We start from the raw sequence: 24,464 nt of genomic DNA on the forward strand, positions 1-24,464 counted from the left end.
AGTGATGGGAGGAGGGTTCCCAATCACCCACCCATCCATGCTTGAAGCCTCTGGAGGGAAGAGAAAAAGAGGGGGAGGCTTAAGTAAACAGAAGAGAACAAATGAGCTCTGTGACGGCTCAGCAAGCACTGCCTCCCTCCTTGCCTGTCTGAATGCCCGTCCTTTGTTGATGGCTGAATAGGGGGCTAAATATCCCTTGAAATCAGGGCCAGCGCCTCCTCGCTGGATGCTATATTCTGAGGCTAAAGCCATTCATATGCAAATAGTAACTGGGTTAGGATTGGTTCTACCCCGATGGTTGGTGTGCTGTAATGGACATCACATTTGGGGTCAGAGGATCAGTAATGGGGCAATATTTGGGCTTCTCATCTGGCTTTTGGAGTCTTTGGGTTTTCAGCGCTGTGTGCTTATTCACGCTGCTTTGACAAGATCTCTGTTCTTTTTGACAGTTTTTTTTGAAGCGAGGACACCAGATGGTGTTCCATGAACTAGTGTTTAGCATGGCACAAAGAGAGGTTTGGGGTGAGAGCAATGTTTAGTTACAATTCATTGAAGGATTAGTGTGTGTGTGTGTGTGTGCGTGTGTGTGTGTGTGTGTGTGTGTGTGTGTTTGATGAGGACACATCTATGTGTGTGTGGCTTGGCAACCCATTCATTAGGACCTAAATCACCAACTAATACCCTCTGAATTCCCTAAATGGGTTCGGTCCCAGCACAAGCGCACAATCTGTGGTGACTTTGGTCTTGACATTGTTAAACGCCAGCAGTCCTTTACACTGAACACACGCATACGCTTAAATACACCCTCTCAACAGCTGGAATTACACTTACTGTACCACCTTCTTCTCAAGCCATTTTCACTCCGAGGTGACTCCCATCCAAGCCAGCATTTTAAGGTGGTTTTCATGAAGCATTCAGGAATAAATGACTAAGGGTTGGTGATCAACTAAATCTTTGGTCATTGTTCATAAATGCCACCTGTTAACCGAGGTAGACAATTTCATATTTATGAATACATTTTAAAAGACTGATGTCTTACAGACTGATGCTTACATGTGTTTCATTTACGGTTAAAATCATATGTAAATGTGTGCCGCCAAATACCACTGGTGGACATATTCTACATTTACATAATAATCTATTCTACTTGAGTTGTCTGACTTAATTGACTTCATCCACGACTTAGACACACACTGCAAACTGTCCACTAATGTCTTACTTCAGTTCGTGGAGTATGTTCTGGAAAGATAATTCTGCCCAAGCAAAGGTCATTGTCGTGCAATGAAGAATTGTCAGCACAGTGTGAACTAACGTCTCTTGAGCTGCAGTTGCAAATGTTATAAAAGCAACTCATCCGTCACACAAAGAATAATGAATAAAACAGGAAGAAATGGATTAAAAATGATGTCTAACATCAAGCCAAAGAGCATCAATTCAGCTGTCTCAGAAAGAAGAGAAGACAAAAACACGTTTCTTTCACACACTGTATTCTCAAATTGCAGCAATCTGTCACCGCAAGGTTTTTTGATAAAGGGGAGACGTATAATATCTTCAGATTGGTTGTAGTCATGGGGAAAAGAAGACCCTTAAAATGTTCTGCAGCCTTGAAGAATCCTTGACTGACACTCTACAGTTCACTTAAGAGCAGCCGGAACATTAGCTTTTGTCTGCGGCAGAAATGAGGGCAATTACTCGTGCCTCTCATGGTGCTCACTGCCGTCTGTGATCTCGTTGTGGAGAAGCTGAAAGGAAAATACAAGGTACTGCACTAAAGTACATCTGCACTCTGTCAAGATATCAAGCAGAGAGTTATTTTGTTTGGTCAGGGTAGAATAACAGGGGTCATCAGGTGTTCCTCACCTGAGAATTATAGACACTCATCTCACTGCAATGTACTTTCTGAGGCTTTGTATGAAAGCCTTTCCATAATCTTGCGTTGTCTAACTGTAATGGACGAGGCTGCAGCAGAATGCTTTTAGATTTTTACATCGATTGAAAGCGGAACTGTTTCTCAACCTCTCCTCTGTGTATGTAGAATATCCGCAGCATGTATTGAACAGCACTGAATGGACACAGTCTCTTCTAACAATTCTATTTGTTTAATGCACTCACAGGTGCACCATCAAGTTGTTATTATTAATGTGTTAATCATGTAAAATCACAATATTGGGAGCGACTGTGGCTCAGTGGTAGAGCGGGGTCGTCCTTCAATCAAAAGGAACGGCGGTTCGATCCCCCGGCTCCGCTAGTCCATGTCGATGTGTCCTTGGGCGAGTTATAATATCATATTGGGCCTCAGCTCTGCTCCTCAAAAACATCTTGCGAGCCTTGTACCGACCAACAAACCAACCATTTCCTCAAAAATATTGTGATCGTAAAAAACACCTTGTCATAAGATGCTTTTTCTTGTGCAGCACAATAACTCCAGTAGAAATTCACCAAGTCTCCCTTTGTCAGTGTGAGGACTCGATTCTAGTGGCATAATTATTCTTAATAATTACAATAATTTTCCATTGCATAGATGTCTTAACAGTTGTGTGTGTGTGTGATCATCATGCTCTCAGATTGTGAATAATTACTGTAATACCAGACGCACATAACATTTATATGTAAAACATCTCAGGCTATTTCTGATGCATCTTCTTATTTGAATCTTGAAGATTTGAATTTATTTGCATTTTGAGTGGAGATAAATATGTGTTCACATAAGACGACAGCAGACTCTTTCACACAACGCACGCAATTTACTGTTGAATGGAATTCAATTAGTTCTGTGTTTTTACTGCATTGCACTGCACATTACATGCACACTATAAATACTAAGTAATCTATGTTTCAAAGAATAATCAGTGTCGGGGTTACTGTTATATAGCCATTGCTATAACATAGTGACGACCTGCTTCACAAAGAGCTCAAACAAACCATGTGTTTGTCACTGGTTGGACGGATGGTTCAAAAGAAGGGAAAGCTGTGTTTCCTGTAACATCAGTGCATGAAATGTCAATTATTTAAAGATCTTACATGTATGCTGTATGGCTCATTAGTATGGATACATTTATGAGTTTTAAGGGAGTTGCACTGTAGTTTATCTCACTCATTAAACTGTCGTGTCCTATGAGCAAATCGAATCTCAATTACATTTACATTTACAAAGCCAGCTTCATTAAGAAATGTCTGCAGTAAATATTGGAAACGCAAGGTTTACTGAGCACCCATGTGATCAATACGCTTGTTGGTCATCTAGTGATGTGTGAATTATCATCATGGCTGGACTGGGAAGCGTCTTTACAACAGAAAGGTTGACTTATTAGAAAGCCAATTATTTGAGTTGTGGAATTCATAGGGAAAGGTTGAGAGGTTTGTCAAGTGATTTGTGTGTGTTGAGTGTTTGAACCCGAACACACATACACGATTGCTGTCTTTTGACACACACACACACACACACACAGAAAACCTCTTTTTCACTCTTCCTGAGGACAAAAGCTGTGCAGTGAGGTGAGACTGCAAGAGGAAAAGCATTTATCCTAGAGGAGTAGTGCTGATGACCCTCCCTGCTGGCTCTCTTTCTCCCTCAGGGATAACACAGGAAGCTTTTGTGTCAGCTGGACGGATCCGAGGGGGGGGGGGGGGGGGGGTGGAGGGTGGATGAGGGTTTGCCGGGTTAGCGGCGGGCGGACTGCTGTCACACCACACACAGCTTTTTCAGGACACAGGCTGTACTTTTGACATGTGTCTACTGACATTACCCATGATGCCGCCCCACCTCCCCCTCTCCCCTGGCTAGGGTTGTCTCCTGGCCTCACAGGGGTAATGGTGTGTGAGACAGGTCGAGAGAGGGAGAGGGGAAATGTCTGTGTGACAGAGAGAGAAACCCGGACAGAGGAAAAAGGGGAAGATAGAGAGAGACGAAGAGCTTTCGCTTCCGCAGCTTTTGCCACAACTATCGTCTGATTTTAGTGATCACAAATGACTCTTTTCAGGCTTATTTCCTCACATCTCCTTGATTTTGAACACGGACTGAAGGCATCCATGTTTTTTGCTTTTGCAGACACTTCCATAACACTGTGCATCAACAGCAATTCATCTGAGCTGTGTCGTAATTACAACTCGGAAACTTGTAATTGCAGTAACTTTAATACAACGTGAATGCAGCATCACTCAAGCTCTTTGCTGGTTTGTGTTGCTCTCTGCTTAGGCTGTGCCTTGTCCCTGATTCTGATTGTCACGGGCAGTAACTCGAGGCATAGGCGAGTGTCCGGTCTGTGTTCAGGAGTGCGTCTCTCCTGTTCGACAGCATATCTGCTGGCTAATCGGACTGTAATTGCAGCATGAGCTTTGGTGGTTTACAGAAATATTGGCTGAAGGTCAGAGACTCCGAGGAACAGAGTACTGCTTCTCCTTTGTGTCAAAAGCCTCCAGCTGTGGTTGCTCAAGCATCTGATCAGGACGTCTCTCGGTTGTCTCCCTGTGGAGGCATTCAGGGCACGTCCAACATGTCTGCGTCTGGGTTTACACGTGTAGTCGTGTGTATTTGTACACAAACACACCTTTCAGTCAAGGGAGATCTCCAGGCGAATGCTAACTTGAAGCTCAAAATACAAGAGTTCGTCTTTTATCTGATGAAAATTCTTTAGAAGTGTTGTGTCTGTGTTCTTTACAGCTCATCAGTAGTGAGTATCTACAACAGTCGTGTGTCTGAGTATATTTCTACTGATTCACACCATCATGTAGTTGCAGATCGTGTTGGATCGATGCTTTTTATTACTATGACTCATTGAAAATAGATATAGATACTCCATCCAGACATTTACAAGACATACCAGTATTAATCACCAGTGACAGAGTTGGCTGATTATTTGATGAAATACAGTTTTCTTAAAATAAACAGTGTTTGTTTTTTCACCACCGCTTTAAGTCTGTGTTGGTTGGAGCCGCCACACTGAATGGGCAGTTTCCCCTTTCGCCTCTCGCTTTGCATAAAGCCCATAGAAATCCCAGGAACAGGCTCACACTCATTTGCCTGTCACATTAACTTGGCACCTTACTTTCCTCTGGCTCTTTTAACCACCGTGACCCACCCAAACAAATGACCTGTTCATACAGCACAAAGCCCTGTCAGGCTTCCGGCTTCATTTCACCTCTCCCTCTCCTCCATGTTCTCTTTTAACCTTCCCTTCCTCTTCTCTTTTACGCCATTGTTTTCTTTTAGAAGTTACTTTACTTCAGTACTTAACTTAAAACGTAAAAGGTTTTGATAAAAGGAAATTCCTTCAAATTCAAGGTCTGCGTCTTTAGCTTAAAAAACACTAAATAATATCTCATTCATATCAAAAAACTTTTAATAATTTATTTTTTATTTGTTAAATCTTCTGTCTCAGTTTTTACAAAATAAGACACTAATGCTACAATATACGACAACTTCTTTTGACATTTTAATGGAATACTATTTCATGACTTCTCATGAGATACTATGTCTGTGACGTGTTGATGACATACTATACTATAAATGTTTTATGACATTTAAGCAATGACTGTTTATGACAAATAGAACTATACTATGACTTTCACATTTGTATGAAATACTACAATATATCTGTTAATCTCTCTATATCCTGCTATACTGTGACATTTTATGTCATACAGTATATTATGACTATTTAGTATGATTTTTTTCATGACAATAAAGACTTTGTGACGTACTATACTGTGCATTTTGCAAATCGTATCTAACCTACACTTGGAAGTGGTTTGAAATGCAATTCCAATCGGATTCCTTCAGATGTGTTTCAGTCCGGCCGCTCAAATTGTATTTCAGAGTGTAAAAGTGCCGAGCAGAGCGCTGTGGAGGACAGCAGTCTATGGAAAGACACATATATAAATAGTCTGCTGGCACTTTCTGCTGGTTCCCCGCCGCACTTTTTAAAATCATTTTCTACACCTTTTATACCCCCAAAAGATTGCAATCCTAATGCAGGCCAAACATCTGAGGATGTATTTAATTTTTATCCTGAAAATGTTTCTTTTTATAATTTATTACATTTACAATGAGAAATTCTGATTTTTTTTTTTTAAGTGTTCTGACCAAAAGATATGTGTCAGCAAACAATTACACAGTGAAACAAACATTGAAGTTGTGTTTTAGGACACATGAATGTAAAGTCTCACTATATCTGATTGGTATCTGCTGTGGTATAAATGGTGAGATTGATGACAGTGGTGAGTCTCAAGAATACAGTCAGAGAAGCTGGAAAACCAGCAGAAATTATGTTTATATCATGATATTCACAGTATACAGAGTAAATCTATTTAGAGTTATTGTAAAACCTATTCTGTCTGGGAACTCAGTCTAAGTTGCATGGGCAAGATATGTAAACCATCACATGAATGCGTGAGATTGACAGTATTTTGTGTTTGACTCGACTGAACATCTGAGTTCCTCTTAAGTGGCACTTCTGATCTGTGATCCTAATTATCTCCGAGGACCTCGTTACAGCTCCAGTTGATGGAGAAGGAAGGGAAGGAAGTTTATAATTATGTTCAATTAGTGCTCCTTCACATTTTATCTGAGCCTTTCTACTGTGCTAATGACTTATTTGTACCAATTATTTGCTTTGCTAAGCTTGTTAACCCCCGTGTTCACCTTGGCAGTTAAAGCGATTGCTGTGAGGAGTGTTTCACACTTTCCCTTTTTACAGGTCCCACCAAATGCACAAGTCATGTTTTTGTTGTTGTTACTGAGAGTCTGTGAGCCATTTATCTGCTGTCTTTCACTTATTAGTGTCTGTATATCACAAGATGCATGTTAAACTATTTAACTACTTCAGACCTCAATACTCAACATCCTGTCTGTTGAGACACCAGCTTGGGCTCAGATTGGGCCGATGCAGGTTATTCCCTCATCGCCTGTTTGCCTCGCTAAAGTTCCCAAATCTTCTTTATGACGCATCAATGCACATATAGTAGACACAATAGCATGAAATGTATTTAAATGCTGCTTTTGTGCTTTTGCAGTAACGTTCTTCCACATAGGGTGCTGTTAGCCTCCTCCGCCGGTTTATTTTAGTTTTTTACCTGAATCCTTTCAAATCCCCCTTCAGTACCTCCCGGACAAATCATTTTGAGTTGAGGCATTGTTCTCGCCAATCTGTGTGATCAAAGAACAAGGCGAAGGCTTTTATAAGTGTAACAGCATTGAATTATACATAACTATGAAAACACACTCGCACAAAGCCCTTCTCTAATTTGAGCCCCTGGTTCTGAGTGGGCTCTCGTGTCCGTCAGACTGATGAAAGCTTCTCATCTTAAGGACGGGTCAGAAGATGGAGCGAGGCTCTCTGCCTCTCTACAAGCTCCCTTTAATCTCACACTGCTCTCCACGAGCACTTGGTTATCCAGTGAGTGAAAGAGAAAGAGCTTCTCATTTTTTTTTATCTCTTTAAAAGAAAAAATATTGCGCCCTCATACACTCCTCTCCGTTTTTCTGAGGATGGAGGAAAGGAGTCAGTAGAAATGGAAACATAAAAGGTCTGTCTCGATGGAAAAAAAAGGGCTCATCATTTGTGCCCTGCTTTTCTTCTCGCGGTGCTGAGAAAGAGAGATGAAATCAGACGGCTGTCAGGTAAAAGGAGAGTAAAACATTTGCCTCGCTGCTGAAATGGAGCGAGCAGAGAAAATGGAGGAGTGCGGTAGAGAGCCTTGCATTACTTCTCCTTCACAGCAAAAGCTCTCGACTGTCAAGAGAACAAAAAAACATCTTCCATCAGGATTTCTACAGGCCGAGTCTGCGGCTGGAAGCGTTTTACTGCAGCACAGTCAGCTTTCAGCAGATGAGAAGAGAAAATGTTTTCTTATAAATTGGGTGTAAAAGCTCTTTGATTGACAATGAAACATGTTTGAAACATATTTTTTGGTAACAGCTCAAATTTAGGCAAATATCTTGACAATCGGTGTATCTTTTTTCATGTCAAGGTTGGATGTATGCCACTCTTTCCTGAACTTCAACCTCCTTAAATTGTACCACATGTACCTCATTCGTGTTTACATTTAAAGCTTGAGTCACCTTGTTTTGACTTGTACGCATGCTGAGCTCAGCCGTATGTCCAGATATAAGAAATCTCCCCATATTGCATCTCTAACTACCCCGTCTCCCCACCTCTCTCTCACAGCCGTACAGCCTTACAGCCAGCACCCCCACACGAGTGAAAATCAATGCTCTCCCCACCTGTGGTGGGAAAGGAAGACGCATAAGAAATTGGGGGCGGTGAGTCTGTAACACACACACTCACATTAAGAGTATCATGGGTAATCTATGGAAGCCATGTGCTTGGCAAAATACACAACAGAAAAAGCCAAAAGCTGCAGTTTAAATATCACCTGCTGGTCGTTATTATGCTTTTAATTTTATCCCCAAATCCTATTTCACAATCATCACTGATATCAGCACAAAGCCACGAATTCTCAAAGTAGTTTGTCATTTTCTGAGGTGTGTGTGGGGGAGTGTGAGGAATGGGAGTGCTACTGAATGTGTCTCTACTGGTTCTGTGATTCAAGTGTGGCAGCAGAGAGTGTGAGTGTGTGTGTGTGTGTGTGTGTGTGTGTGTGTGTGTGTGTGTATGTGCGGTTTGGCAAACCACTCAGATCCTTAGCTGCGTCTCATCCCTCCCACCATTGCTCTTGTCAGCAGGCCTGAAACCACAAACCTTCCCATCTGGAGACAAAGCCATTAACTCGCACCTTTTTACTTCAGTTTGAAGATCTCCCCTTTCATACCAGTGTGAGCGGTGACGCATATATTCGTCTTTGTGTTAGAACCACGACATTTAACAGTTCCCATTACCAGAAATGACACCTACGATAAATACTTGATTTCTCTCAGCGGTGGCAGTTGGTCCCTCATTTTAACATGCGAATTTACAGGCTAGACACCAAACTCGAGTTGTCATGGGGTGGATACAGTCCTGAGGAACGCATCGTTTCAATCGACTACATTTACCATAAACACTGATCTGACACGCACATAAAGTAAAGGATCTGAATACTTCTTCCACCGCTGGTTGGCAGTGAAGATGCTAGCTGATTAGCCTTTTGCATTAAGTGTCACATGAACTTCAAAAAGTACATATTTTCTGAGCTAATGTTTATTTTGAGTCTAAAATCAAGTTTTAATTCATTTTAGCCGCACTTAACAAAACACTAACACCGTTTTCCTCTTAACACAGAACTATTAGTTGCCAAAGCCCCCAAAATGCTCCGGGTGTTACCATTTTCCAATTGGGTTCATACCTTGTATTTTCTTGTGTTTGGGGTGGCGGGTGGATAAGAAAACCCAGACCCGTTTGAGAAACATTACACCACTACAACGTCCTACACGGTGATGAACCGGTCAGACTCGGGTCAATCACAAGGAAATGGGCCATTCTACAAAAACTGTTTTATTGATTTATTAACAACTGTACATTTCTTTTCAGTGCCGACAGCATTTGCTACATACTTTGGTGTGATTCAGAGGGCCAGCGATTATCGCTCCTTTAGATTTTTTTTTTCGTGGGAAATGCTGACAGGATCAGGAGCACAGTGTACAACCAGAACTATTCACCGTTTCTTACCGTCGACGTGGGAGACCCGACTTATTCATTTGTTTACATTTAAGTGCTGTTCCCGCCGGCCCCATGAGCATTTACATGCCGCCGCCAACCAAACTTATTCCAGGAATATTGATAAGATACAAAGGGCAGAAGGATTCCAATAGCGCAGATTGAACTGTTTGAGTTTAGTCTGTAACCATGAAATCAATGGTACATGTTCATCCAGTTTGTGCCTGCTGCAGTGCTTCTGCTGCCAACTGAGGTCCAAGGGTTCGGCTAAACATTAAACGTTTCCCATCTCCCATAATGCAACAAGGTAAAACAAACCGGGAGAAAGATAGCACAGACAGAGCAGTACACTTTAAAAAGGTCTTTTGTTATACATATAGATATATATATGAATTAAATTTACATCCATTTCTTTTCCTGAATCAGTGTCCCGCTCCATCCCACAGTGGTCCAAACCAGCCGAGTCTCTGCCGGAGTCAGAGGACTCCACGTATCCATTGTCCGGTAAGAGCACTGTGACAAAAAGGCCTTTTAAAAATCTCCACAAAACGTCCTACTTACAAGATTCATGCTCCTCGGTTTGATTTCTGAAAAGGTCAGCCCGGAGAATGTGCTTTAAGAAAATCAAGAGTAAAATTGTTAAAAAGTTCTAATCTATGTTCTGCTTTCCCACTCAAATATCATGGCATAAGACAGAGTGGGCAAAAGAAAAAAATTGATCACAAGTACACCCAGGACATGAAAATATATATATTTTATAATATATATAAAGAGTCTTTTATTTAATCCGATATGTACACTTTTCACAAGACGTCTGGGGGAACGAGGTTCTCAGAAATGAAGCGCCGCTTCATCGGGTTACACCCAAATATTCTCAAGGGGGAAAAAAAAGTCACAAAAAAACGTGTAACCAAAAAATAAACCTTCCACAACAAGTACAGAAAAGCTTCTTTCCAGCACAAGCATCCTTCGGCCAAACGGCTCCATCGATCGCCGCCAAATCTGTAGTTCATTTTCGCGTGTTGTAGTCCACAGGCGGCTGGTCGGGAGGGGAAAAGTAAAAGTCATCTCATCAGTGCTGAAGCAGGAGCCTCCTTCCTCTCTAGTAGATGACCTCGTAGACGGTGGCCTTCTTGTCACCGGATCCCGTCACGATGTATTTGTCATCTGCGGAGATGTCACAGCTCAGGACGGAGGACGACTCCTTCGACTGTGGCAGTAAGGAAGAAACCCAAGTTAGAGGACAAGCTTTCTTTATACGTGGTTGTTTTATGGAATATGCTTAATCAGCCTAATGAACAGGTGTGTGTATTAATCCAGAACAGTTCAGTTCGCAGCTTTCTTTAATAACCGTTGAATGAGCATGAATAACGTCTTTGTCACACAACACATGCGGCGTTGTAGTTTTGTATCACCAGCGCAAATCCAAACCAGAGCCTGTGATTCCTTTCTGAAAGCATGAACGTTTGTTTATGGTTTTTATTGAACGATAAATAGATGAGTTGAAAGACCCACCAAGTGCTGCTACTCATAAATGCGATACGTTTTTAGCTTGACAGAAGATTTATCGGTCTGAATTATCTACATGATTAGTAAGATAGCGTTTTTATAATACCACTCTTGGGACTATTCGCTATTTTGCACGGTTTATACATACCGGTACCTTTAAATTGTTTGTGAAATCACAAGAAGGTACCTTTTTTAATGTGTGTGCATGTGGTTGTTGTAGTTACCTGGAATATGCTGGCACCATAAGGAGTCCTCCATGCATTCAGCAGATTGTCCTTCCCTGTGCTCACAAACCATTTACCTGCAAACATAGAACAGACGTCTTGAGAATATATTCTGAACGTATGCTGATCAACACAGTTTTCCAAAAGTGCCAGCTGCCATCCAAACAGCTGGCTACTAAAATGTGAATTATGAACTGCATGTATACAATTGGGTAAACATCACATAATTACGGTCAGTGTATATGATGGAAGAGTGGCAGTAGAATGTGCCAGAAGCCACCACATTTGGGATTTTGCAACAAAAATAAAATCTCTCTCTAAGAGGAGGCATGCCCTCTGAACCTCCTAACTGGCTACTTTCATGGAAGATTCTGTAGTCTTAGAATAGATTCACACCACACCTCCAACCCACAACATCAGCTAACTAGTGACTCTGTTAATGTCATGGTATTTCCCCCGATAAGGTTTTTACAATCATAAAATGCTCACAATGAAGACGACTCACACAATTTCCACTCTGATAATTATTTAAATCACCCTCTGATTAATTACCCAACTGACTAGTTGGGTAATAATTGAATTAGTGGCAGCAAGAGCTCTGGAGCAGTGAGTGTCATTTGAATTAACCAGTTGTGCTGTGGGGGTCTCGTGAGGAGGAATGAATACTGAGTGAGGCGAAAGTGAAACTTCATTTGTCTGAGCCTTAAACTTGACACCAGCTGGTCTGCCCAGCAGGCACAATGATCTAAACCCAAAGACAGATTTAATGAGCATGTTTTGTGCAATTCAGACTGTACAGAATGACACGTGCAACTGCGTTTTTAAACAAATTCTCACGACTAAACAGCACTTTAATCGTATGTCAACCCGCAAGTGACTAAGTCACAGTTACTGAAGGTTCAGATCATTTTAACGTCTACAGAAGTAGTTGTTTCCTCATTTTTTGGTGTCCCAAACACAACCAACCGGTAAGTCTGTCCGATACTACAGATAATACTCATCTCGACTGTACGAATCAGACGCGGCTCTAGGAACTGGTTTCTGCCTCGATTGTGTTTGCAAGACAAGAGAAACTGATCTGGAGGAATCTATGTTCCCCAAATTTAACAGCAGGGCGGTGTTTAGGATTTAAGGTCTGGAGTCAGATATTCCCCCAGCAAAACTCCACTCACCACTCGTTTACACTTACAGGGAAACCTTTAAATCTCCTTACAATGGAATGCCTGAATATTTTTTATTATTGTTCCCCACAGGTCTGTGTTAAGGAGCCGGTTACTTACCACAGTAGGCGAACTTGAGTGAGAGGACGCAGCTCTCGTGCAGGTGCAGCTGGTACTTGTCAGGCTTGGTGTGGTGAAGCACTTCCACGTTACTGCTCTCCATGCCCACAGCCAGCCATTCTCCAGTGGGACAGTAGCCCAACGAGAAGATCTGCAACAAGGACACAGTATTTCAACCGAGAATCACTCATCTGTGTGTCTTCAACACTTGAGATGGAGTTGGAAAGGGAACTTTATTTTTTATTTTTACAGGCTTCTCCCCACCTGTGAGGTAAAGTCGTGTTGCTGGAGCTGTCGGCCTTCCCTCAGATCCCAGGAGCGGACGGTGTTGTCGAGCCCTCCGGTCCACAGTTTGGTCCCGTCGTGGGAGATGTCGATGCAGCTGGCTCCATCTGTGTGGCCCTGGAACTGCCTGGAACACCAAATATCAAGTTAGAAACAAGAGGACTAAGCCTTCCATCTTGTGTTGATGGCCAACTATTCCATGTCCTCAAACACAATGAGGTGTGTATTAAAGAGTGCAAGAAGCATAGAACCATATTGGTAAAAATACTAATTACTGACCTAACGAGGGTCTGGTTATGGAGATCCCACACGGCAATGTTTCCATCCGAGCAGCAGGAGAAGCACACCTTGGCGTCGGGGCTGATGGCCAGCGCATAGCAGGCCGGAGCAGAGGAAGTGAGCTCGGCCTTGATGCGGGGCGTCTGCGAGGCCAGGTCCCAGATGGTCAACGTGCTGGCCTCGCCACCCACTATCAGGGTGCGGCCGTCAGGCAAGAGCTTGCAGGAGCGGATATAATTGTCCCTGTTCTGGAAGAGAAACAAGTGTCATCACGATCGTGATGTAATTTAAAAATGTGAAACATCTACTTGAATAGGACAACGAGGTTAAGAACAAACTCAATTACAATTCTGTTGAGAAAAAAAATAAAAAAAAAAAATAAAAAAAGAGAGATTAGCAGCATGTCCACGTCGAGACCATCTCTACTTAAACTTTAGGGGAGCTTTTCTTTGACATGTGAAGTTCTCAGGCTGCTGCTGTCTGATTTTTTGTGTTATAGTGAAGATGTGGATGTCAGCTTTAACAAGAGATGCAGGGAGAGAGCGAGGCTGCCGCTGCTGGCCAGGCTCCAAGAGAGCAGGAAGACAGATCAATAAGACGGTGGAAGCTCTTGGTCGGATTAAATCGGCACCCCGATGGCTTTATAAGACCCAATTGCACTCTGGACGCACCTTAAGGGTGTTGGGGGCCATGTGAGTTGAATGGCATGAAGCCACAGTAGCAAAATGAGAAATAGGAGGCAGTTGGGAGGAAGTGATGAGCTGGGTAATGGCAGACCGGGTCAGCCAATCAGAACATCATTACTCAGCAGGATTTTTTTCCCCACCAAGGATTATTCCAGCACAGCAGTGAGAGACTTTGCTGAATTATTCACATCTCTGTCTGTTGGGATCTGGAGTCAGGCTACATTTGATGCTCAAAAAACAATCTGAATGAAGGAGGCCCATTGCAGAGACCTCATAAAATGAGTACATTATGTTTCTGTTCGGATGACTTTGAAACATCCACATTAATAACACAAATCTAAAACTCTTTCACAAACATTTCCTTGTAAAAAAAACAAAACAAGATGCAAGTTACCAGGCAGTCGAGTTGGGACACTGGGCTCTTGCTGCCTGGTTGGCTGATGTCCCAGATCTTAACACAACCCTTGCCGCCGGTGTAGACGTGACGTGTGGGGTTGCTGATGGTGACAGCACACACCACTTCCCCGTGGCTCAATGTGTTGATCTGGCGAGCGTGGCGCGGGATGCCCGGGCCAATCAGTGCATCTGGAGGGAAGGGCACGGGCTGCATCTGACCATCTGCACTCACGTGAAAAGAATACGCTCTGCGGGGGGGGGGGGGGGGGGGGGGAATTAAGGGAAATATGGTCAGTTGGAGCCTGGACATATATGCTCTCTGTTATATAGCTAAATCCAGATACTCACGGTTTTCCTCCAGAAATGGACGTGAGGCTGGCTGGTAGGCCTGGCCTCATGTGAGAATGGGGGTCAAACCCTGCCTGCATGACCAAGAACAGCCAGGAGTTAACAAACAACCAATAACCTGCTGAGATTAATTAGACTAAGCTAATATGCAAATGAACATGTATGCCTCACTTTAACCGCTAACGCCCTGAGGAACTCTCGTTTTATCTTTTCCAGGCAAATCCCTTGAAAGGCGCAGACTCAGCTTCATTGCATGCAGAGAAGCTTTACACAAGGCTACAACATCCCACTTGCTAATGCTAATGAAAGCCTGGGAGATTTTCAAACACGGAGAGGCATTTTATTTTAAAAGCCTTTAGAATGCTAACGAACCAACATCAAAGTAAAAGGGCTCGGCCGTCTTTGTACTATCTCATTACACACACACACACACACACAGCAGCCAGCCAAGCAGAAATATTCACAATGGAGTTGTGGAAATAATGCTTAAGTTTCTCAAAGTCATTTTTGCAAACAGATTCCAGAACCTACAGCCATGGAGGATAATTCATACAGACGCTAGTGAGGGTTTGTTGTGTCAAACTGATGGAATAAATGAATATGTGTGAAGAGGAGCTTCATTGGATTCATAGTTACAATTGGTGAGCGTCCATAGGCGGCGGCAGCAGCTGCAACGCTCATCTGCGGTGAAATGAGACCTGGATAGACGCCCGGGCTGGTCAGGGATCCGTTCATCTCGTGATGACCCATCATCGCAAACGGGGAGGCATAGGAACCCGCAATGGACAGAGGGGTCCGCAGGGCCGGGGCAGCTACAGAAGAGACAAGAGCAGTTTAATAGAAACTCTGCAGACGGGAGAGACGATTATAAAAAAACATTATAAAACACAAAACTATGGTTCATTACAGATCGTGTGATACGATCAAAGGCTCCAGAACTACTGCTAATGGATTTTTGATTTCCAAGGTCATGAATCAACGCTCAATCTAATCATTTTTCTATCAATTCATCTGCAGAGTACTTTCTTCATTGATTGTCTGGTCTATAAAATGTCACAAGATAGTGAAAAATGGCCATCACAAGTTGCTAAAGCCCGATTTGATGTCATTTAAATGCTTATTATGTCCGACCAGCATTCCAAAACCTAAAAGTATTCTGTTTATTATCACATAATAGGAAGAAAAGCACATTATATACATCTCTGGAGAAGTATGATCTCATTTTAACTCATTTTTAAGCAAAAGCAGTGAAGGTGTTTACATACCCAACACCTCCATGCCGGGTGGTTTGCCCATTGTGAGAGGCCGTAGTCCCGGAGTGGTGCTGGTTCCTGCCGTTGGAGCCTCATTCCTCGGAGTAGGTGTGTTGGACTTCAGGCTGGGTGTGGACGACTTGTCATTCTGAAACACAAATCGTCTTTAATCTCTGGGTGAAACCTTATTTAGTATCCACTTCACTGAAAGTTGTGAGTTCACTTACTCTCAGCCACACACAAAATGAAACACCAGCGTAAAAAAAATATATAAAATCCCCAAGTGAGTCAAAAATACCCTCATTTTCAGAGAAATCCAGAGTGACGGCTCAAGGTAATCCAATCCAACACTGACACTTCATTACAGCCGTGTGTGTGTGTGTGTGTGTGTGTGTGTGTGGGGGGGGGGGGGGGGGGGGGGGTAGAAGTCAGGCTTGTTAAGAGCGACTAAACAAACATGGTGGCCCAAACACTTCTCTCATAATGAATCCATCCATCTTTCTTTCTTTGCAGATGGAGTAAGAGGAGTGAAGGGTTTAGTCCGGTGACACGCACTAATGAGGGATGGAGAGAGGCTGGGTGTCACAGATGTGGAGGGTAGTGATGTGGACTATAAGTCTCTTAATCCTCACAGAAATGGTTTATGTAAAACCGATGATTGAGGATTGTTTTAGCCTGGTAAGCGAGAGCTTCGGTATTAGGAGAAAATGGGGGAGAGGATGAGGCGAAGCAAGAAAAGAAGGAGACAGCAGTTCCCTCGCTGCTGTGTCTCTGGGTTATTTACAGCCTCAGGCCAGGGAAGAAATGACCATTTATTGGGTAAGCCATGAAGGAGATTGAGAGGAGTGAGGCACAGGGTTTGATTTCCTGAGAGTGCATCTCTGCCCCTTCAAGCCCCTCGTAGCAGCCAACTGCTAAGCCTCCCACGCATTAGTCCTGCACACAGACACCCACTTCACTTGACAAATGCCCTTTAGTCTGTCACTTCACCCTCCACTGTAACGTCCCTATTTCATCTTCCGTCTAGTCTCTCGGCGTGTCACTCACATGGGCGTGGTCCTTTGCTTTGGAGGACGGCGTGCTGCCCGAGGAGGCGACGGAGGCGGGGCTGTTGGGGGCAGCGTCCTTCTTCAGGACTCGTGATTTATCCAGGCCGTTCTCTGGAGGAGAGTGAGCGGGGCTGACTCGAGGGGTGGCCGGATCCTGCAGAGTTAAATGAGACAGACGGAGAGCGAGACTGAGCAAACAGAGCGGAGGAAAGCCACTGGCATGTACATGTAGGTCAAAAACTGGGGCCTCATGTGCAAACACAGATAAATATACTTGTGCATGCTCATACCCTCCCTCACACATACACACACACACACTTTTCATTCACCCGTCACTCCCTTTTCTCTTTGTATTACTTTCTGCATGAATAGCAAAAGAAATACAGCAAGTAAGCACACACTCGCACACAACCAATATTATGACAGACTTTTTGGCAACGCTGTGAAAGGTGTGGAGGCTTCCACGGACAAAAGAGCGCCGTGTTTAGTTTCTGCGCAGCGTTCACACAGGAATGTGGCCAAGCAGCTCGGTTCAAACGAAGTCTTACTTCATTGGAAACGTCCACCACCAAGTCGTCGCTTTTGTCTCCGTCACTGTCCTGGAAAACAAAAGAGGGAGATGCTTAACGTTCCTGGGACATCACAAACAGTAAAGTGAGCAAAAACCAGTGCAGCCCAATTCCTTTGAAGACTAGATCAACATCAAAGACCAGATTTATGGATTTGTAACCACCTTTTGGCATTAGTTTAATATTATTTAAGCTACTGTGTACGCAAATGAAATGAGACTACGCAACACTTTATTTTACAGTTTATTATTTCATAATAATTACAATGCCTTGAAAGTTTCCTGGGAACAAGGGTGTGTAGGTTGGCTGTAATTAAAAGGGAGATTTTTTTATTTTAGTCGGTTGATGATATCCAAAAGAATTTCTCTGAAAGAACTGGTCCGTTTGAACCCAAGTACATTCATATTCACTAATTATAGTAAACAGTCTTCATGCCGGATGAATTGTATCCTCACCTCTTGACAATGTTCAGCTTGACTCAAGCTAGCTTAGCATTCATTTGAAATTCATTTGAAATTGATCAATTAGAAGTGTATCAATTAAATACTGTTTGTTATTTATAATTAGAGCCAAATTACTGTAGGTAATCCTTTCCAGGACACTTTCTATTAAATTATTAGGAATTCAAAGACCCATAAAATAAATCACTGCCAAAACTGTGGTGGTTGTATAATAAAATAAAGGGAAATAAACTAGTTTGTTTTTATATTTTGGTTTGCTCACACTTGACTTCTGCCCTCAGGATCCCACCCACAGCTAGAGTGGGAGCGCTTCAAACTGATTCGCTCGCACAATAAAACCAATAAACACTCACATATCGGCTCATGCTGTCTTTGTCGTCCACTTTACGTTTCTTGGAGTCGAGGCTGTAATCTGAAGAGCCTCGGTGCTTCTCACTCGCTGCCCGCAGGCTGTCTGACGGCGACACAGAGTTATTCTGCCAACAACAAGATGCAGCCAGACCACGTCAGTCCCCCCCGAGTGTGTTGCACCTTTGCGTCTTAGCATCCTCAACATACTGCCAACATAGGAAATGTCATCTTGCTCCATTTGATCCCATCGTGACATGATATGGAGTAACAAACAGTGTGACTCTTGTAAATAAATAACATTTAGTGCAATAGACTAAAATAAAAGAATAAGCACTGCCCTGCCAGCATTTGCCCCTCATTCAAGTGAATATGTGGGCGCTTAAATGCAGCAAGAAGAGTCGGAAAACCAAATGGTGCGTTTAAGTCCAGGCATGGCTCTGGAGCCTTTTCCTTTGTCAGAGCAGTGACAATATTGACTGTAAAGCTAAAACACACACTGCTCCTGTGCTGAGCTGGACTGATTTGGGACAGAAAGTGCAGAAGAGGATTCTGGGACAGCTTAGTCCTGCTGTTGCTGCTGCTGCTGCCAAGGCAGCGGAGCAAGGAGGAAACAGATCTAGGCAGCTGAGCAAACCCACAAAACGCCTCTGGAAGACAAAGCCATGAACTCGCAAGCGAAGGGATACGTAGGACAGATTGAGGAGAGGTGGAGAGAAAATGTGAGGTGGGAGCAGAGTGCAGCATGGGATATTTGGTACACACACACACACACACACACACCTAATCCTCTTGTAGACCCTCATAGTGACCTGGTCAGGGACACGCTTGAAGCTACATTAACAATTCAAGCCAAACACAGCTCACATTCCTGACTTTATGTTCGTCTGTGACATGCAAGTACATGCAAATAAAAACAAAAGTGACCAAAATATCTCACGGTGTAACTGTAAAACCCACGCTTATGACTGCTGGAGAGACCACGAGTGTGGGCGTGTGTGTGTGTGTGTGTGTGTGTGTGTGTGCGCGTGTGCTGTTGCAGGTCGGTGACTAAATGGCAGAAAATGACAGCAAAGTTCATGAAAATCAACCAGAAGAAAAAAAGAGGAAGAAAAGAAAGAGGCCATTGAGGGAACCATGCAGGACAAGAGTGCAATGTGAAGACACAAAGAGGGTGTTGCCAGCAGAGAAAAGACCCATAAAAGAGGCAGAGTGAGAAAATAAGAAAAGGAAAAAAAAAATAAGAGGAAGAAAGACAAGAGAGAAAAACAGGAAAGGAACTTGGCAAGCAATGAGAGCGTAGCAGTGTGGCAATGAGTTCTCCCCACTAGTGGAAATGCCTTGACAGGCTGGCACCCTCTCAGAAGCTGCAAACAGGGTTTATGTAGTCTGGGCACTGGTGGGGGGGGGGGTGCACTGCCAAACAGGCCGACAGGCAAGGAGGGAGGGAGGAAGGAAGAGGAGGGGTGAAGGCGAGCAGTCCCAGAGGCCGGCCGACGCTGGCAGACGGCTCAACAAATCCCTGCCTCCATCAGAAACACACAGAGATGGTGAAAGAGGGAGAAGGAAGATGTCTGACTTCTTGACTGCAAATGACAGGAAGAGAAAGACAAGCAGCAGAGAAAGGTAACAGCTTGAGTGAAAGGACGACTTTAAAAAAAAAAAATTATAAATAATAAAAATAAATAAATGAAAAGACCTCCTGAGCCAAGTGACGTAAAAAAAAAAAAAAAAAAAGGTTGGACAGTTAATGGCACACTTTCTGCCAATTCCACATCCCTTCTTGTCAGGTCAGAATATGGAAATTTGTTCAGCTACTGCTGTGGGAAAGAAAGCCACACAGAGAGTTTGGTGTGAAGATGCTTTCTGACAGACAGACATCTCAGCCCGTCTGTGCGTCTGAGCCTGTGACCTTTAAAGGATTGCTCAGACTCAATAACCCTGCAGTTGCCTCCAGCTCTGGTATCAGATGACCTGAGACAACATTACAGGAAGACGCTGTGTGTGTGTGTGTGTGGGGAAAGAAGAGATGGGGGAGGGTGGTGAGGAGATCAGGTGAGGCAGGATTGGCAGCCGTCTCGTCACCATACGAGATGGGGGACGAGTTTGGGTTCCCTTCAGACATGAGTGGTCCCATTCAGGATGGCCAGTCAATGGGAACTCAATCTGGCCTAGCAGATCCAACAGAGCGTTACGCTCCAGCTAACAGAGAGCTTTAAGCCAGTCCAATAAACAAGGACTTCAACATGAGAAGGAGGCGAGAGATAGCGAGGGACGGGGGGGGGAGAAGCGGTGGAAAGGAGTAAATGAGTGAGATAAGGAGAAGAGAGCAGATAATAAAGAAAGTATACGTGAAAAGGAAAAGAGGAAGGTGGATAAAGGGAGTCGAGTACTGGACACATGCAACAGTGAATCCTCTAAAGTGGTGAGCGAAGAAGAGAAGGAGAGTCAAAGTCGCTTTTAATTGGGCTGAAATTAGAGGAGGTAGCTGACTACTAATCCTCGCCCAGTGATTGGAGTCATTTTCCACCTGGATTAGATGGCACTGGCTTATTTGGCCAGACTTCATTATAACCCCCCCCCCCCCCCCCCCAACCTGCACAGAGTACAAAAATGTGTGTCTTCCTGCACAGAGAGCACGAATTTCTATTGAACAGTGGGCTTAAGTCTCGGTAAAGCACACCTAATCACCAAACACGGTGAGCCAGAGACGGGCAAAGTCACGACACAAAGGAGGCGGAGCGTCAACGTACCGTGCTCGACTCGCGCTCTTTCAGAGGATTGGCCAGAGGCAAGTGAAAAGATGAGGGGCCAGGAGAGAGACAAGCAAAACACAAATTAGTATGGGTGCCACCACGACTCAGCACTCGTATCACATAACAGGTATTCAATTATTATTCAGCTAAAAGATCACTCTCATGTCTGCCACGCTGTAATTTTTGCAACACTTTCTAATGAGTTGCTTTCAATAAAAGGGTTCATAAGTTGTAACTAATAGCTTTTTTTAATGCTTAAATTCTTTATCGATGCTTTATGAATCAATTATAAGTCATTATTGAGCAGCTTAGACTTTAGGTTGCACAAAAAAACAACAACAATTACATAAATGACTTGCAACTGATCTATAAAGCATTAATAATTATAAAGACATACGTTACAACTTATAAACCCTTCACATCAGGTGAGTTATTATAAAGTAGAGCTTGATTTATAATAACACAGAAGGTACAGAAGGTAGTTATTATTTTATATTAGACCAATCGCCTGCAACATCTGGACTGAATCTTTCTACACTGTCGTGTTTCCTGTTAGTGCAAACTAAAGGTGTATGTCCTCAGTGGTAAGGCCAAGAAATGCACTAAAACCTCCAACAGCACATAAACATTTGCAAACATGTTTCTGTGATAAATATATCCGGCTGGTAAAAGTAGTTCTTGGCCAAAACAATGGCACATCATTTCTAAAATGCTGCAGGTGGTGCGTGTGTGTGCGTGTGTGTGTGTGTGAGATCCTCACCTCGGTGCTCCAGGTCGTGGTGGTTCTTCTCATCCTTTACAGGCAGGTGGGCCTGGCTGCCAAGAGCACCCAGAGCCAGCAGGCCGGCGCCAGCGCCCGTCACCGGGGGCATGCCGGGCGGCTGCAGGCCTGAGGGGTGAGGGGGCAGCTGGACGGGGGGGCCGTGAGCCGCGTGAGAGAGGTGCTGAGCCTGGAGCTGCTGCTGCTGTAAACAAACGCGGGGAGACAAGACAGAGGACAAGTGGGTCGGCTGGGAAGTGCATCCATGAATGGCCGCACTCTACTCATGCATTAGAGCTGGCTTTGACAACATTTAGTTCAAGGCCAAACCATTTATGCATAATAGCAGACGGTGACTGCCAACATGCTGATCCAGCTCATTCACCGTCTGAGGAGAAAACCGATTCTGCTCAAAGCTGTAGATGCACAGCACGGTTATGTCTGGTTGAAAGTGTTGGGTAACTGAAACAGAAATTACTACTTTATCTTTGGCTGTGCAGTTTCAGCCAGAGACAGACCACCGCGTCCATAATGAGGCAGCTGTATGTCACATTTTAAAGACACAATCTAGCTGATTTATCACATTACACTCAAAGAATCAACGTGTGCCAAGACCGCAGTGCAAAGTAGGGCTGTGATGTCTTCAAATCATTGGTGTTGTGTTACCAACAGTCTAACACAAATACACTATATTTACAAAAAGATATAAAAACAAAGAAAAGAGGCAAATCAGGAGGAGCTGGAACCAGAGAGCACTTATAGCTTGTTGATTTGTCTGAATCAGCTCTGTGCAAAGGTTTGTACACGAGCGAGCTGTTCGAGGGTCTCCAGGTGCATCTTACAGACCTGGTGCTCTTTTCACACCATGACCTTCACTTATTACAACCCTGCTGTGCTTATAATTTCTTATTATAGCATGAGGCCTTTATGCGACAACTATGTTCGGCTCGACAACGCGCCGCCTCTGGTCGTCGGCGATGATATACGGAGCGTTTTCTTGCTCTCTCCCAAACCAGCGTGCCTCAATCACAGTTGGGTCGCTTAAAAATCAATAGTTCTACACTTGAAAACCTTTCAACACTCTGGGAAACGACGCAAACATGCCGGCTCCTCCAGCAAAATGCTGTTAAACACAGACAGTGGAGAACACACACACACACACTTCCCAAGAGGCCGCGGATGTCTGTGTGAGAGAGGCAGCCGGAGAGGAGCGAGTAGATAGACAGGAGTTGAATAGCCACTCAGGCAAGAGGGAAGCAAGTGCTTTAAAACAAGGTTAAATAACACTTAGCACATCCATCAACTGCCTCTCCAAAGAAGGAAAAAAAAAAGCATGATTGCTATTCTGCTTGCTGAATAGAACTTCAATAGCCTCACCCATACATTCATTACATAAAATGGAGGCACTAGACGAGGCTATATCTAGTGGCTCACCACATTTAAAGCTTTATTTAGCAGCTGGCCATTATTCAGTCAGCTCATTATGTCGAGCTGGACCTGAAACCGTACGATGGATAGAAGCAACTGAAGGGCGGCATTGTTGATCGATATTGTACTGGTGTGCCGAGCAGCCTATTTGTTGAGGAAAAGTGTAAAAAAAAAAAAGGGTACAAAAAAAAGCGAGAGAGGGGGGGGGGCAGCCAAAACAAGAAACAGAGGGAGAGGCAGAATCAGAAAAAAAACAAGAGAATGAAAGAGAGAGAGGGGGATTGAGTCAGGGACGTCCCTATTGAGTGTGTCTAATGAGGAAAAGCGTGCAGGGATCATTATCAAGAAGCCTCATTAACGAGCTATGGCTGAGGAGAGGAGCAAGGAGAGACGAGGGAGGGAGAGGGAGGGGGAGAGAGGGAGAGAGAGAGAGAGAAAGAAGGCAAAAAAAAATTCAGAAAATAAATTGCTTCCAATTCAATATTCATGGATAAAGAGCTGGCTTCCTTTCACACTTATCTTTTTTCATTATGTGTAAATGCCGCCACGGCTCAGGCAACTTCCACAGGAAACAGGCAATTAAAGTCAACTAGGCGAAGCTGGCTCCCAGCAGAACAGTACTGTCAGGTGGAACAAGCGTCAACAGCACCAGCACAAACCAGCTGGCAGACTGGGCTTAATAAGTCTGGCAATGAGCGCCGCGTTGCCTACTTATCCCGTGCTTTACGACAGCTTCTGTGGATCATCATATTTTCTTCAGATGTCGCAACAACGATTACGGTAGACTACATCCTTCGCTAAAGGATTGGGATTCGGGTAAAATGTTTTTGAGGCTAGAAATAAGGTCAAATCTGAGACACCTGAGAGAGGCAGACAAAGGACAGGATGCCAAAAATATCCAACACACACCCAAGACATGCTTCGTCTACAAAAAGACACCAGCCCCACCTTCACAAAGACACATGTTAGACTGCCAGCAAGCAATGGAAAACACTTGGTAAAGACAGATTGTTTCTCTACGTTCGTTAACCTGAACACTGACCATGAAGGCTGGGTAGACACTATGAGGCGGCTGCTGCTGCTGAGTCAAAGGAGAGAGGAAGAGGAGAGGTTCAGCCAGAAATGATACAAGCAACACAACTGAAGGACAATAAAAAGTCAAATTGTTCCACAGTGCAAGGTGGCGTCTTCAAATTGCTGGTTTTGTGCAATCAGCAGTCCAAAATACCAAAGTAGTAAC

The 24,464-nt window shown here is 43.8% G+C and overlaps 1 protein-coding gene across 7 annotated transcripts in view; it reads right to left on the reverse strand.

Annotated features, from left to right (window-relative positions):
• Nucleotides 1-9,456: 9,456 nt before the first annotated feature.
• tle3b (TLE family member 3, transcriptional corepressor b) overlaps nucleotides 9,457-24,464 on the reverse strand; it is a 28,926-nt gene continuing 13,918 nt past the window's right edge. For 2 of the 7 annotated variants that reach the window (XM_079289267.1, XM_079289264.1), the window contains exons 8-22: nucleotides 24,267-24,302; nucleotides 21,797-21,998; nucleotides 21,034-21,050; nucleotides 18,286-18,408; nucleotides 17,451-17,501; nucleotides 16,901-17,056; nucleotides 15,866-16,001; nucleotides 15,237-15,412; nucleotides 14,601-14,674; nucleotides 14,251-14,500; nucleotides 13,171-13,418; nucleotides 12,871-13,018; nucleotides 12,607-12,757; nucleotides 11,327-11,403; nucleotides 9,457-10,803 (exon numbers count right to left, since the gene is read on the reverse strand). In XM_079289267.1, the coding sequence (XP_079145393.1) occupies nucleotides 10,696-10,803; nucleotides 11,327-11,403; nucleotides 12,607-12,757; nucleotides 12,871-13,018; nucleotides 13,171-13,418; nucleotides 14,251-14,500; nucleotides 14,601-14,674; nucleotides 15,237-15,412; nucleotides 15,866-16,001; nucleotides 16,901-17,056; nucleotides 17,451-17,501; nucleotides 18,286-18,408; nucleotides 21,034-21,050; nucleotides 21,797-21,998; nucleotides 24,267-24,302 (1,953 nt within the window). In that variant the 3' untranslated portion in view covers nucleotides 9,457-10,695. Of the gene's footprint in view, nucleotides 10,804-11,326; nucleotides 11,404-12,606; nucleotides 12,758-12,870; nucleotides 13,019-13,170; nucleotides 13,419-14,250; nucleotides 14,501-14,600; nucleotides 14,675-15,236; nucleotides 15,413-15,865; nucleotides 16,002-16,900; nucleotides 17,057-17,450; nucleotides 17,502-18,285; nucleotides 18,409-21,033; nucleotides 21,051-21,796; nucleotides 22,002-24,266; nucleotides 24,306-24,464 lie in introns of all 7 variants that reach the window. The other 5 variants (XM_079289266.1, XM_079289263.1, XM_079289265.1 and 2 more) reach the window with 3 other exon arrangements.

This window comes from Melanostigma gelatinosum (assembly GCF_949748355.1).
Source record: "Melanostigma gelatinosum genome assembly, chromosome: 2".
Taxonomy (NCBI): Eukaryota; Metazoa; Chordata; class Actinopteri; order Perciformes; family Zoarcidae; genus Melanostigma; species Melanostigma gelatinosum.